The 16,345-nt window shown below is 40.4% G+C and overlaps 1 protein-coding gene across 1 annotated transcript in view; it reads right to left on the bottom strand.

The window, feature by feature from the left end:
* c2cd3 (C2 domain containing 3 centriole elongation regulator) overlaps positions 1-16,345 on the bottom strand; it is an 86,424-nt gene that overhangs the window by 4,122 nt on the left and 65,957 nt on the right. Inside the window, exons 29-32 of the mRNA XM_078402150.1 lie at positions 15,811-15,972; positions 12,618-12,832; positions 8,429-9,443; positions 4,932-5,040 (exon numbers count right to left, since the gene is read on the bottom strand). Of these exons, the coding sequence (XP_078258276.1) occupies positions 4,932-5,040; positions 8,429-9,443; positions 12,618-12,832; positions 15,811-15,972 (1,501 nt within the window). The remainder of the gene's footprint in view (positions 1-4,931; positions 5,041-8,428; positions 9,444-12,617; positions 12,833-15,810; positions 15,973-16,345) is intronic.

The following is a 16,345-nucleotide window of genomic DNA, read 5'->3' as shown; positions in this document are numbered from 1 at the left end:
ACAATGGCATTGGATTGATTCAAACTTGTTTGCTGATGTAGGATTAATACTTAATCTTATTTCATCATCTTTGTATCAAAACTGGATTTGAGTTTCACAGCGAGCATCATTTCATCATTTTGCTATTTTCTTAAGATCAAGATTAGGCTGCAGGATTAAACACCCCAGCAAAAAACTTCATGATTAAATTGAATCCTTTCATTTTCAACTGCAGTCAATTGCTCAGTGGCAAGTGTATGAATTAAATTAGGATTTTTGATTTTATTGCATATTAGCACAAAACATTTTTATTAAAATGGCCAGAAACGACTTTTGTGCATTGCTCACAATTACCAAATATTTAAGTCAATGTTTATATACAAGTATCACATAGAATTTTAATTTACCGCTTCTAGTGTGATCAAGCTATGAACAGAATCTTAAAAGTAATGAAAATATAATACTTTTGATTATCCATCACCTCAACCAGCATACTCAGGATGCTATCTGGCTACATTCATTGATCAAAGTGCTTTTGTCACATTGGTTGCTTATAACAATTTTACAACAATATTCTTCGGTGCCTTTTCCAATAGTAGTGGATTCTCTTCAATGCAGCTCATAGTGAATCAAGGGATATCAGTAAAGTAAAAAAAGACGAAGTGCTGGAATAACTCAGCAGGTCAGGCCGCATCTCTGGGGAACATGAATGGGTGACGGTCTGGGTCGGGACATTTAAAACTGATTGTTGTAGGGGGCGGGGTGGGGGAGAATGCTGGAAGAGAGGAAGGGCAGGACAAAGTCTGGCAAGTGATAAGCAGACACAGGCGAGGGGGATTTTTTAATAGGCAGATGGTTGCAGGGCCGTTTTTACAGCATTATGGGCCCCCGGGCAAAGCAGTGTACTGGGGCCCCTACCGTTACTCTCCCCCACCCCCCTTTCCCTACCAGCCCCCCCCCCCTGTCGTGCCGGCGAAAAGCACTTACCGAAAAGCACTTAGCGATGGACTTAGGGTGCTACATTGTTGCGAAAAGCACTTACAGATCGCTGTGAGAAGCACTTAGGGACCGAAAATGTTGCGAAAAAAGCGCTTATTGAACCTACATTTTTAAAGTAGTATTTATTTATTGTAAGTCACTTAACATACACAGATCAGCATGGGGCCCCTATGCTCGTGGGCCCCCGGGCAAGTGCCCATCAGGCCCATGCGTTAAGACGGCCCTGGATGGTTGGACAAAGGGCAGAGGTGAAAAGACAAAAAGTATGAGTTGTGGGATGGTGCTAACGAACATTTGGAAATAGGACTGTTTGGCATAACTGACGAAAAGGCATGCATTGGCAGGGCCCATGGCTACACTTTTAACTTGAAGAAAGTGAGAGGAGTCAAAAGAGAAGCTGTTGAGGGTGAGGAGAAGTTTCATCAGGCAGAAGAGAATGTTAGTAGAGAAAAACTGATTTAAGGAAAAAACAGAGGATAGACATGCTGGAGTAACCTCCTGGTGGGGGATGGAGGTGACATGGTAAAGATGAGGCAATGGGAGCTTCATCAATCGAAAGCTATTGAAGAGTCCTTTTCTCCAGAGACGCACGTGCTCTGGCCCGCTGTGTTACTCCAGCATTTTGTGTCTATCTTCTGAAGAGCTGAAGGGCGTGTGAGGTGTCTCGGATATAGGTTAGAAGGGGGCGATAAGATGGAATCAAATTATTTAGAGATGTGTTCTGCAGAAGCAGGCAGAAACAATGGGTCTTCCAGGGCAGTTCTGTTTGTGGATTTTGGGAAGGCTGTGCTGGGGAGCAATAAGGTTGGAGGCCATGGAGGGCAAATCGCCAGAGATGATGAGACCGGTAGCAGTCTGGGAGAGGATGGCCCAGTATTCGTCTATGGGGTCATGGTCAAGAGGTAGGTGTGAGGAGATGTCCGAGAGCTGGCGCCTGGTCACACTACAGTGGAGGTCAGCCTGCCAGACTACAGCGACCAATATCAGACTATTGACAGCAGGTTTAATAACAATGTTAGGTGGATGAGAGCCGGGTGGATATGGGGAGTGGAGAAGTTGAGACGATTTGCAGTTGGACATAAAAAGGTCCAGAGAGGGTAGAAGGCCGACATGGGGCCATGAGGAGATATCACTGAACTGATGGGCGAGCAAGAGAAAGTTGAGATTCAGGCGTGAAAGGGAAGGATTATTATTGGGGGAGTGGCTTTTTTAGAATTTGTTTAAAATTTTAAGTAGGGTGATCTGATGATTTTTGCTAATTGAAATATACAGAATTAAAAGAAAGGTTTAGGAGCATGAAAGTTGAGTTTAAGCGCCAGGGCAGCAATTGAAATAAATTAGGAAGAAAATGTGAGGTGCTTGGTAATTGAAATATGAAGAGTAGAGCTGGAGCACAAGGGACAGCAAAATGTCCTCAGCCTGTGGCTATCGACTGAAAGGAACCTGTATGGTTCATATTTCCACCAGATTTTCAATCCTTTCAACAATAAATCAAGAGGTTATTGTTTACGTGGCAAAATTACTATCATATAGGAATGTCTGAAGAAGGGTTTCGACCCGAAATGTCGCCTATTCATGTTTTTCAGAGGTGCTGCCTGACCTGCTGAGTTACTCCAGTACTTTGTGTCCTTTTGTGTATTAACCAGCATCTGCAGCCCTTTGTTTCTATAGGATACAGCCCTTGTGTGGGCAAATGAGATTAGTGGCAATGGGCAAAAAGGTTGGCATGGATGCGATGTGCCTGCTTCTGTGCGGCACCACTCAATGACATAAACACAAAGGTCACAGCATCAGCTTTGGTTTCAATTTTTGATCTCAGTGGTATTGCTGTGTTACAGCTGGGTACTTCCTGCAAACCAAAACTTGCACCTGCCAAAACCCTGAGAGTGGGCCACATGCGTGCAATCAGGTTTTACTGGACTTATTCTCTCTCCCCTCAGGATCGCTTGTACCAGCTGTTGTACCATTATGCTACGGATCAGCTGGTAAATCAGATATAATGGATCATATACAAGGGTTGTATGCTTGCTTTAGAAACACCCTGCCATTGCAAGTCAACTTTTAAAAAAGTAGTTTGACAGGTACATATCATATCACATCAATAAATATAAAAGTTAAAAAACCTATAAAAGTACATTCTAAAAATACTGTGCATGTTCAAGTGACCTCATGATGAGATCATTGCAATAGAGTGCCTTCAGGGCTGCCAGAATGGATAAACAGGACGGACGGAACATTGTGTATCAGGAACCAGTAATAAGAAACTGGTTATGTAAGGACTGTAGATAATCTTTCTCTGCAACAGAGAGAGATCCATGAGGCAAAAAATACCAGGTTATTTTTGAACACTTAATTTAGTTTACTCTTGACAAACATGTTTCTTAATCCCCAATGCTCAGATGTTTATTCCTGCAAAATGAAATACCGATAAGGAAATATTAAAATAAAACTTTGGCTGGAAAAGGATGTGCCTATTATTTTTTTTAATTCACCTCAAATGTTTACAAATTGTATCTGCTTCTGAAAAATAATTTAGAGGTAAAGATCTTTCCATCATTCAAACCTGTGTACACAACTGAAGTCTTGGACATCTCAATATATTAATTTCCCACCATTCTGAGAGCCATGCAATCTCCTGACAAAGGCCAATAAGATTAATAATAATATGGAAAATTCTGCTCCGATCTCTTTTGGCAATGAAAATAGACAATAGACAACTGGTCCATCAGACTACTTTCGACCTGTCACATTTAACATACTTGAAGCTACAAAGTTTGTACCAACTCAGTGAACAAAACACGTTTTAGATATACAGTAAAACACCATTAATCTGGCACATTTGGGACATAGATTGTGCAAGACCAACAGATTTTCTAGCCAGATCACAAATGGGGTTTCCTTTTCCTTCACTTTCCACCCCACAGCCTCCATATTGGACAGGCCATCCTCCATAATTTCCATCCAGTGGGATTCTATCTCCAGGCACACTTTTCCCTCACATCAGGATTCTAGAGATCACTCCCTCCATAACTGCCTGGTTCAATGTTCACCCAATTTCTCCATCTCTACAACTTAATACATTTGTTTTCTCCCTTTCCCCTCCAGTTTGGATAAAGGATGCTTAACTTGTTTCTCTCCCCTTTAATACTGCTTCATTTTTTGGGCACTTTCAGCATTTTCTGTTTTTGTTCCACATGGTACTTGTTTTATGTTTAAAAGGCCCTGGCAGAATAACTTCTTTCAATCTCACTCTCTCCACTTTCTCTGTATTTGGTCATAAATAGCTCCAGCGCTAACATTTTTGAGTTCTGATGGATGGCCATTGCCCAGAAACATTAGTCTTTTTGAATCTCCACTAATGGTTTCTCACCTGTAAAATATTTCCAGTGATTATTGTTTCTATATTCTTTTTGCTTACTCAATGGGAACATAGGGAACATATCTTGCACATCTGCAATGAATGGTCTGTTGCTCCTCTCATATCTTTATTGACCCATTAACTTTGATGGGTATACTTGCCTGGTATAGATGTGACTGTGGTTTCCTAATTCTAACCAGCTAGTGGCTTTGTTTGCTTTGCAACTGCCTGCAAAGTTCCATGTGGTTTGCAATGCACAATCACTCATCAGTCACATCAGTAGAAATTTGGGCAATAATAAATGTGTTGCCTATTATTGTTTGCAAACAGTTAAACAAATGTCCTGTGATCCTGATTAATAGTTAGGTACTTGAGACTTTGCTGCTTCTTGGAGATGTTAAAAGCATTTTGTTCTTACGCAACCTTGTGCATGCATAGAGAAAAGCTTCCCTAATTACATGTCCACAAGTAATTGCCCATTTTAACCATCATAAATGTTACCAGGTACTAAATACATAAAATAATTGAATTGTCAACAAATTACAAAGTACTTTTGGAGCAGCACAACCAATGCAAAGGAAAAATTAAAACTTACTGGATCTGCTGCCGGTGTAGGAAATGACTGTCGAACATTTAGTTTTCTCATTGAAGCTTCCAAATGACGTGGTGGGAGAAAGAAGTTTGGAATTATAACTGGATCAGGTCTGAATAAAATTGTTAAAGATTATTGCCATTGGTGAATATTCAGAAGTACAATTTCTTTGTGGTACCCATTCCAGTTTGCCCATAGCCAAATAATTAAACTGGACATGATTATTTTGTAACATTGTCCTTTGCAAACAATCTTAATAATTGTAGTTACTCTCACAAATCAGAAATTGAAAATAAAGGTGACACTAAAATATTTTTAAATAGTTTGTATCAAGGTCATAACTTGTAATCAATCAGCGAGAAAAGTGTCACAGGAAATTTCATCAAGTAAAACTTCATCTGCAACATCAAAGAGTACCCAAAATAACCTATTATATATTGTGGCTAAATTTCTGAGGGAACTTCACATGTACATTATCAAATGAAACTTGGCTGTAAAACAAGGAAAGATTTAATTGGGCAGAATTCAAAAGAGAGGCTTAAAGAAAAGGAAAAAAATAATTGAGTTCGAAAGATAAAAGCTTAGCGAAAAGGGTCACCTCTTGAAGGAACAACAGTCTTTTCTTAAATATTAAAATTACAGATAAGAACCTGAACCAACCCAAGTCGTATCAACTTCAAAGTTGTCTTTTCCTCATCTCCGTTCTAAATGGCCTACCCCTTATTCTTAAACTGTGGCCCCTGGTTCTGGACTCCCCCAACATTGGGAACATGTTTCCTGCCTCTAACGTGTCCAATCCCTTAATAATCTTATATGTTTCAATAAGATCCACTCTCATTCTTCTAAATTCCAGCGTATACAAGCCTAGTCGCTCCAGTCTTTCAACATACGACAGTCCCTCTAGTTCAGGATCATTTAGTTTCAGAGAGAAAGTTGGTGTCAGTGGTCAGGAACATAATTTACAGCAGAGACCAAAGGCAATGGCTTCAATATTCACAATATTTAGATGGAAGGAATCTTTTACAGGATATTAAAGTTACATGAGAACATAGTGATGTAGAATGTCATAAGGTATTTATTCACAAAATGCTGGAGTAACTCAGCAGGTCAGGCAGCATCTCAGGAGAGAAGGAATGGGTGACATTTCGGGTCGAGACCCTTCTTCAGACTGATGTCAGGGGGGCGGGACAAAGGAAGGATATAGATGGAGACAGGAAGATAGAGGGAGAACTGGGAAGGGGGAGGGGAAGAGAGGGACAGAGGAACAATCTAAAGTTGGAGAAGTCAATGTTCATACCGCTGCCCAAGCGAAATATGAGGTGCTGTTCCTCCAATTTCCGGTGGGCCTCACTATGGCACTGGAGGAGGCCCATGACAGAAAGGTCAGACTGGGAGTGGGAGGGGGAGATGAAGTGCTCAGCCACCGGGAGATCAGGTTGGTTAAGGGGGATTGAGCGAAGGTGTTGAGCGAAATGATCGCCGTGCCTGCGTTTGGTTTCGCCGATGTAAAGAAGTTGACATCTAGAGCAGCGGATACAATAGATGAGGTTGTAATAGAATGTCATAAGGATAGCATTCTCATGTTTTAAGAATAATTATATATAAACACATATATACAAAAAAATGAAGTGATTATATTCTCATCACATAATAAAACAAGGATTAGAGATGTCCAATGAACATGTTTTCTAGAACCTACTTAAAAGCAAATAAATCACTTTAAGTATCCAGGGTACTTAAGGAGGTTGCTCTAGAAATCATGGACGCATTGGTGATCATTTTCCAATGTTCTATAGATTCAGGATCAGTTCCTGTGGATTGAAGGGTAGCTAATGTTATCCCACTTTTTAAGAAAGGAGGGAGAGGAAAAACAGGAAATTATAGACCAGTTAGTCTGACATCAGTGGTGGGGAAGATGCTGGAGTCAATTATAAAAGACAAAATTGCGGAGCAATTGGATAGCAGTAACAGGATCGTTCCGAGTCAGCATGGATTTACGAAGGGGGAATCATGCTTGACTAATCTTCTGGAATTTTTTGAGGATATAACTAGGAAAATGGACAGGGGAGAGCCGGTGGATGTAGTGTACCTTGACTTTCAGAAAGCCTTCGACAAGGTCCCACATAGGAAATTAGTGTGCAAAATTAGAGCACATGGTATTGGGGGTAGGGTACTGACATGGATAGAAAATTGGTTGGCAGACAGAAAGCAAAGCGTGGGGATAAATGGGTCCCTTTCAGAATGGCAGGCAGTGACAAGTGGGGTACCGCAAGGCTCGGTGCTGGGACCGCAGCTATTTACAATATACATTAATGACTTGGACGAAGGGATTAAAAGTAACATTAGCAAATTTGCAGATGACACAAATCTGGGGAGGGGGGGGGCAGTGTGAACTGTGAGGAAGATGCTATGAGGTTGCAGGGTGACTTGGACAGGCTGTGTGAGTGGGCGGATGCATGGGAGATGCAGTCTAATGTGGATAAGTGTGAGGTAATCCACTTTGGTGATAAGAATAGGAAGGCAAATTATTACCTGAATGGTGTCAAGTTAGGAAAAGGGGACGTACAATGAGATCTGGGTGTCCTAGTGCATCAGTTACTGAAAGGAAGCATGCAGGTACAGCAGGCAGTGAAGAAAGCCAATGGAATGTTGGCCTTCATAACAAGAGGAGTTGAGTATAGGAGCAAAGAGGTCCTTCTACAGTTGTACAGGGCCCTAGTGAGACCGCACCTGGAGTACTGTGTGCAGTTTTGGTCTTCAAATTTGAGGAAGGATATTCTTGCTATTGAGGGCGTGCAGCGTAGGTTTACTAGGTTAATTTCCGGAATGGTGTGACTGTCGTATGTTGAAAGACTGGAGCGACTAGGCTTGTATACACTGGTATTTAGAAGGATGAAAGGGGATCTTATTGAAACATATAAGATCATTAAGGGGTTGGACACGTTAGAGTCAGGAAACATGTTCCCAATGTTGGGGGAGTCCAGAACCAGGGGCCACAGTTTAAGTATAAGGGGTAGGCCATTTAGAACAGAGATGAGGAAAAACGTTTTCAGTCAGAGAGTTGTAAATCTGTGGAATTCTCTGCCTCAGAAGGCAGTGGAGGCCAGTTTTCTGAATGCTTTCGAGAGAGAGCTAAATAGAGCTCTTAAGGATAGCAGAGTCAGGAGGTTTGGGGAGAAGGCAGGAACGGGGTACTGATTGAGAATGATCAGCCATGATCACATTGAATGGTGGTGCTGGCTCAAAGGGCTGAATGGCCTACTCCTGCACCTATTGTCTATAACAAAATTAATTTGTAAAAACCTAACATGTCAAGCAAAGATTTAATTTAACAGACAACAATTTCAGAAAATTCTTCTTTTAACAAGTAACAAATCAATTGCAGTGCAGACTAAATTAATTGCTGCTCAGCAGAGTAGGTTTCCATTGGAATACTAGGAATTGACATACATCTGAATAAAAGCAGAGTTGACAGGCAATAATAGATATGCAAAGGATACAATTTATAACAAAGTTTATCTTCTTCAGTTTCTGTTTCAGAAGTTTTCTTGTGCATCTGTGGAACACTCTGTCCACCTGCTTCACAGAACTCTGGGTCTTCATTGTCGCATTCTTCACAGGACTCCAGGTTCACTTCATCACCGAGCCCTTCCGTTTTATTGTCATGGTAGCAGTCTCCATGAATGTTTGTTGTTCTAAGGCCTGTTTCTTCCTTTTCTTTTGGTGAAAATGTTTTGCTGGAGAAAACGTCATACTCTGTAAGGTCTTCATTTTCTCGTGCCTGGTCTTCTGCGTCATTGTGGTTTGAGAAAAACATGTTCAGATCGTCTGAGAACTGTCTTTCCTGTAACTTCATATCTGAGCAACAGTCACTTTCGATTAAATTACAGTTTAAGATATCAAGCTCTACTTCTTCAGTTATTGATGACTTTTCTGTATGTGGAGACTCACTAGATGCAATATCACTTGGTAACTTGGTATTTTTATTTTGCATCTCAGCAAACACCTCATCATGTACCTGATTGGAAACTGCTTCTTCCTCATGAGCCACATTTCTATTTCCTATTGACTCTGGTGTGTTTCTTTTAGTTTCACATTTATGCTTATTATCTTCATCGAAATCTGACAAAATACTTGACCATGGGCTGGTTCTATCAGTCATACCAGTCACGTCATTTAAGGTTTTCGGCTGAATTATATCTTCTTCATATTCTTCATCACCCCAACAATCACTTTCATAATGACTTTGTTGGTGTACACCTTCTACAGTGCACCTACCATTCTGGTAATCTATGGTGTCTTTATCAAATGATTCATTATGTTCAGTCAGTCCAAACTCCGCATTTCCTGGGGTACAGAATTGAGGAGGGTAGTGCTTTATATTCTCTCTTTCTGGTGACTGTGGATTAAGGAGATCTGCGGTTCTATCATTTTCAGCTATTTCCTCCACACTGTCTTCAATGTCTCGTGGAAACTGGACTGGATAAGTAACATCAACATTGTGTTTCTGCAGACCTGTTAGATCGTGAAATAGAAGCATAGGCATGAAAATGGAAATAATTCTGTAAATATTTTTTTACTAATCATTTGGCATTTATTAAATAATTGCCGACATATTAGCTGCCAATGTATACATTTTGGTACATATACCACTGATGCCTGCAATTAGATTGGACCTTGACTTATTAAGTCAACAAATTAAAACCAACCTTACCCATAATAATGTAAATTTATACACTTGACAGCCAGAGAAGGGATAGAAAACTAGGATTACAGATGTCTTACCCAAAAGTAATATTACAAGGTGGCCCCTTTATTAGGCCTGTTCACTCCCAACACAGAAACAGCATGCAAATAGCATATTAGAAATTTAGTCACAGTCACCTTTAAAGGAAACCACTTAAAGTATGTTTTGGATAAAATAATGTTAACACAGCAAATTTGGTGTGATAATTCAGATTTGTTGCAGGAACATACAATAATGACAATATGGGACTTTGCTCGGTAAGGATATCCAAAAGTTCAAAATATAGGTCTGCAATTCGTGCCTGACCATGCAATTCTGCGCAGGACATTTCAAACTAAGTACCTCTCATTCCACTTGTGGGTGAGCTTTACATTGTAAAAATCAAACAATATCCAGGCCTAGGCTAATAGCTGGCAAGTAGCATTTGTGCCAGGCAATGACAATATTTAACAAGCGAAAATCCTGCTATCACCTACTGACATTCAGTGGTATCACCATCACTGAATTCACCCCTCTATCTATAACTTAGGAGTTACAACTAACCAGAAATTGAACTGAAGGAGCCAGATACACAATGTGCTTAATGTGTCTTGCCCAGTATGCCCAACTTAGTCAGCATGGACAAGTTGGCCTGAAAGACTTATTCGCTTGCTGTGTAGCTTCTTGATTCAACAGTATGACTCGATGGCAGTAAATGTATGGAACACCACTAACTAGGAAGTTCCCTTCCGAGGCACAAACCATCTTGAAAGAAATCACCATTCTTTCACTATCACTGGATCAAAAACCTAGAGCTCTCTCCCTAACAGCAAGGCATGCAAAGCTATATAAATAAAAAATAAAAATAAATAAATATCTAAGGAATCCTTCCCCCCCCCCACCCCCATATATAATAAAAGGTTCTGGACGGCAGCTTTGAATTTATACACACGGTTTCTGGAATGAAGCCTGCATTGACAAAGTCTCAGAAGCAGCTCCATTCTGTTTGGGGCTCTAATTATGACCTGGACCAGTTGTGAAATTGTCATTTTCAGTTCGACACGAATACATGGTTTTTTGTTTTTTTCTGCAAAACAAATCTGCAACTAAAAGGCTCAATACTTTTAATTCCACATAGGTGGAGGGGGAAGAAGCCTGAACAGATAATAGTGTATGACAGTTTATGCCAGGCGTGGATAAAGAACAACAGCAGACTTCTCTTGCAGAAGCAGATGCTCAGAGTCTCTTGCCCAGAGTAGGTGAATTGAGGACCAGAGGACATTGGTATAAAGTGAAGGGGAAAAGGTTTCATAGGAATGTGAGGGGTAACTCTTTCACACAAAGGATGGTGGATGTATGGAACAAGCTGCGAGAGTAGGTAATTGAGGCTGGGACTATCCCAACGTTCAAGAAACAGTTACACAGGCACATGGATAGGACAGGTTTGGAGGGATATGGACCAAACGCGGGCAGGTGGGACTAGTGTAGCTGGGACATGTTGGCTGGTGTGGGCAAGTTGGGCCAAAGATCCTGTTTCCACTCTGTATCACTCTATGACTCTATTCTCTTGATGACTAGAGACCAATTCTCTTTGCAGATGTATGTACCAATAGGAGTGCAAGAAAAGGGGAAAGGATTGCTGGCTCTCATAGAAGCGTTTTTTTATAAAATAGGAAGTATAAGTGGAAGTTCTTCCAATTAAAATTATCTAGTTTTTGTAAAAATCATGTGCATAAATTAAGAGTTTACTTGTTCATTTTTTTATGTATACACTTTTTTCTTTGAGGTAAATGGAAAATTCAAGGTCAGAAAATGATTTGGAATTTCTATGATTTGATTATAACATGCGCATGTGCCAAGAAGAAAATTCACAAACTATAACCAATATAATTGTGTTCCCGAGAGCCAATATATCATTATTGCCCAGAATTTTCAGTTAACATTAAAGTGACAGCTTTTCCCCAACCGCAAAATCGTTTCCCCATGAACATCTTTCTGGGCAGAACCTTCTTTCTCGCTGCCTGCTGCAAGAGGGATCCAAAGGAATCCTCAACTACCTACAGCTGCGATGTTATCTATTACATTAAGAATTCTCATGGAAATCAGGAGGGATTTTTAATTAACTTTTGAAGCATTATGAAGAGTGTCTGATAAAGATGGATGCAGATACAAAGTCCATTCCCTACAATTTGAAACAGATGTCAGAAAGCTTCATTTCAAATATGAAAAATAGCTTTCAGGGCCATAGAAATAGGTACAAAACACCTTGTGTCACCTAGATCCAGTTGCATCACTGAATAAAGACAAGAATAATCTGAAAGGACACAAAGTGATAGATTAACTCAGTGGGTCAGGCAGCATCTCTGGAGAACATGGATAGGTGACATTTCGGGTTGAGACCCTTCATCAGACTGATTCCGTCTGAAGAAGGGTCCCGACCTGAAACATCACCTATCCATGTTCTCCAGAGATGCTTCTTGACCCACTGAGTTACTGCAGCATTATTTGTCCAGCTGTGTAAACCAGCATCTGCAGTTCCTAGTTTCTACAAGAATAATGTGATCCTAGCCTCAACTCCACTTTCCTGGCTGCTGTTCATAAGGCTCAATTTACTAAATATCAAGAATGCATCCATCATAGCATTATATATTTTTTAGTGATTCATTCTCCACAGCTCTCTAGTGAAAACCAAGATTTATGATTCACAAACAAGGAATTCCTCCTCATCTGAGAGTAAAAGCTTAAACAAGTGGTTCTTTATTCTGAAAACAGGATAATTTGTTCTAGATTCCACCATGAAGGCAAGTGTCAGTTCACAAATAATGAAATCAGTTCAAAAATAGTGAAAAATAAATAATAAAAATGGAATGCATAGGAAAGAATTGCAGATGCTGGTTTAAACTGAAGATAGACAGACACAAAGGAAAAATAAATAATAAAAATAGAAACTTATTTTTGCTCACCACTGCTAGTGCCATGATATTCATGGACCTGTTTATTTGCATTTTCCAAAAGATGCTGTCCATTATCATGGACATTTGACGATCCATGGTGAAGATTTATGTTTGCAACATTTGCTCTTTCTCGTGGCATGGGATTAGTCACCTGAGAAAATGGAGTTGTGTCCAGCTTTTGACTGAAATATCTTTGAATATCATCCAGTTCATTGAGATTCTTCCTACACATAAAAGTGGGAGTAATATCAAGACACAGAAATTCAGATACACTGAAATAAATTGGCTTTAAAATGATTAAGATGTTTGTTCACAACATCGGACTGACATACATTGGCCACTACTGGGGGCATATCATTCATAATTGGTTCCCTTTAAGTTTCAATTTAATAGAGTCATAGAGTGATACAGTGTGGAAACAGGCCCTTCGGTCCAACTTGCCCACACGGGCCAACATGTCCCAGCTACACTAGTCACACCTGCCAGCATTTGGTCCATATCCCTCCAAATCTGTCCTATCCATGTACCTGTCTAACTGCTTCTTAAATGTTGGGATAGTCCTTGCCTGAACTACCTCCTCTGGCAGCTTTTTCCGTACATCCACCACCCTTTGTGTGAAAGAGTTACCCCTCAGATTCCTAATGTAGGATAATAACATAACAAAACAGAAATGGAGATTGGACAGAAACGTCAAGCTGGTTTTATTAGCTATGGTATAAGTGAATTCCCTTTGCTCCTATTTATGTTATGGTCACTTTTCATATAACTGAAGAAAGCAAAGCAATTAATGATGGCTCACAATTTTTCCAAATAGTAATTGGGCTGAGTAAGATTCCTCTGAAATACTGATCAATATATCGGGGTATAAATAAAGAACCAATTCCTACCCAATACTGTATATACCAGGAGTTGCTACTTTGGGAAAACCCATTTGTTAAACCTGCAATTGTGCCCGACGTTGCACTCCAAACTGTGTGATTCCTGCAATGTCTGGATAATTTACACCGAAATGGCGGGACTGTCATATGTTGAAAGACTGGAGCGACTAGGCTTGTATACACTGGAATTTAGAAGGATGAGAGGGGATCTTATCGAAACATATAAGATTATTACGGGGTTGGACACGTTAGAGGCAGGAAACATGTTCCCAATGTTGGGGGAGTCCAGAACCAGGGGCCATAGTTTAAGAATAAGGGGTAGGCCATTTAGAACGGAGATGAGGAAAAACTTTTTCAGTCAGAGAGTTGTAAATCTGTGGAATTCTCTGCCTCAGAAGGCAGTGGAGGCCAATTCTCCGAATGCATTCAAGAGAGAACTAGATAGAGCTCTTAAGGATAGCGGAGTCTGGGGGTATGGGGAGAAGGCAGGAACGGGATACTGATTGAGAATGATCAGCCATGATCACATTGAATGGTGGTGCTGGCTCGAAGGGCCGAATAGCCTACTCCTGCACCTATTGTCTATTGAAACAAAATTAGCTCAATTCAATTTTCCATACTTTTTAGCACACTTTGCTTAAGATTTCTAGGTAAGGACACCAAAGTGTAATTCCACACATAAAAAGGGAATTGAAGGAGACATTTTCTTTCAGCCCTGATTTGAGACTTTTTCTGCACAAGGCAACAGGCCGTTGAAGGGTAATTTAAATTTAGATGCAAACCGCGACTAAATGAATAGAAGAAAACAGAGGCACACTGACTCAGCGGGTCAGGCAGCATCTCTGGAGAACATGGATAGCAGACGTTTCGGGTCGGGATCCGTCTTAAGACTAACTGTAGTTGGGGTTAAAACTGGAAGAAAGAAGGGGGCGGGCCAAAGTTAGGTAAGTGATAGGTGGATACAAGTGAGGGGGGTTTGATTGGCAGATGGTTGGACAAAGGCCAGAGGTGAAGAGCCAACAGGTAGTAAGATAAGGATAGAAGAGGCGCGAAATGTGAAGCCAGATGAAATAACATAGTTGGAAGTGGACATGGTGTGCCTCCAGTTTGCATGTGGCATACCATTTTAACTCCTTCCCACTTCCATACTGTCCTGGGTGAGGGCACATACAAACTGGAGGAACAGCACCTCATATCACTTGCGCAGCTTACAACCCAACAGTATGAACATTGAATTCTCCAATTTTATGTTACTAACCTAATAACCCCTCCCCCATTTTCACCCCCCTCTCTTCGCTGCACCCCACCTGGATGTACACCCATTTCTGGTTTTCCCTTCTCTCCGCCCCCTGCCCCTCTCTCCCTCCCCCCCCCCCCCCCCCATGATTTCCTCTGGGTTCATATTTCAAGCCTCTTCTCTCATTTTCGCTCTACCTTTCGTCTTTTCATCTCTGGCCTTTGTCCAACCATCTATCAATCAAAACCCACTTCACCGATATCCACCTATCACTTGCCAGGCTTTGTTCCGACCCCACCTCGCTTCCAGCTTTCCCCCTGCTACAATCAGTCTGAAGAAAGGCTCCAACCCAAATTGTCACCTATCCTAGATCTCCAGTGATGCTGTCTGCCCCGCTGAGTTACTCCAACACTGTCATTTTTCATAAACAAGCATCTACAGTTCCTTATGTCTAAATAAATTGAATGATGCTTTGGATTTAATAATGAAAAAAAACCCTTAATGTCAGCAGATACACTAGTTACAACAAATTGCCTACAACTACCTATAAATATTGTTGCTTAGATTCTCTGCAAGAATATTTTGACAAAAAAGCCATGTTCAAATGAAAGTCAGTTGTTTTTAAAAACATTTACGATTATTCATATTTAAGCTTTCCCTTTCAAGTACTGGAAATTAGACTAGCAATAGGTAACAATTTATTTTTATGTACAGATGCTGTGTGCTCGGAGCCACGATTAAACTTAATCCACCTAACATATTAAACATAATAAACTAACTATACAGATACAATCCTTGATTATTGTTGGGAACACTAAGCCTGAATGCTAACCTAGCTGTGGCCACTTACTACAGAAGACATGGGCCATGGATTGAATGATATCATTCTATCAAGCAATTGAATAATGGACACATTTTTAATGTTACCAGTGACAGCAATTTCAAGTAGGCGGCTTATTCTCTGAAGATGTTACATAGGCAATACCAACATTCATTTGAAGTTTGAGAGTAATTACTAATAACATAAAATTACTCTGTAAATAAATACAGAAGGTATTTTATTTGCACAAGTAATAAACCATTTTACCTTAGAGCACTGAAAAGTGTCGTCCGTGAAGTTTGTGGCAATGATTCTATGTTCCCTGAACTTTGCATGTTGTACTCCACCTGCTGCAAGGTCTGGTGAAACCTACGAACATTTTCCATGTGTTCCCCATGACGTGAGCTATGGACTTCGGTGTTGGTTGACCTTTTTTAATGTGGGGAAAGGGCACTTCAATCATAATTTGCACTGTGACCAAATTACAAAATCATCTGAAATTTAAATACTACTTTAGCGCCACAAGCACCAAATGCTAAATAATAAAGGGAAAATTAAAAAAATTTCCTTTCAAACCAATTTACGAAAACTCAAAAAGGACAAGGACAGGTCACCTGTCTCATCCAATACTTCTCTCAAAACAAAAATGCAGCCTTTTATGCATCACCAGCTCACTGTCAGTTACGTTAAGGATGGATAAAAAGGGAAAGACCAGTTTAGGAAAATCCCTCGGAAATTCTTCAATCCAAAGGCATCAGATAATTATCAATATAAGCAAGCACCCGAGAAGCACTTCAGCTCT

The sequence above is a fragment of the Rhinoraja longicauda genome, chromosome 7, assembly GCF_053455715.1.
Source record: "Rhinoraja longicauda isolate Sanriku21f chromosome 7, sRhiLon1.1, whole genome shotgun sequence".
Taxonomy (NCBI): Eukaryota; Metazoa; Chordata; class Chondrichthyes; order Rajiformes; family Arhynchobatidae; genus Rhinoraja; species Rhinoraja longicauda.
Note: the sequence above shows the minus strand (reverse complement) of the source record. Positions and strands in the feature narration are given on the sequence as shown.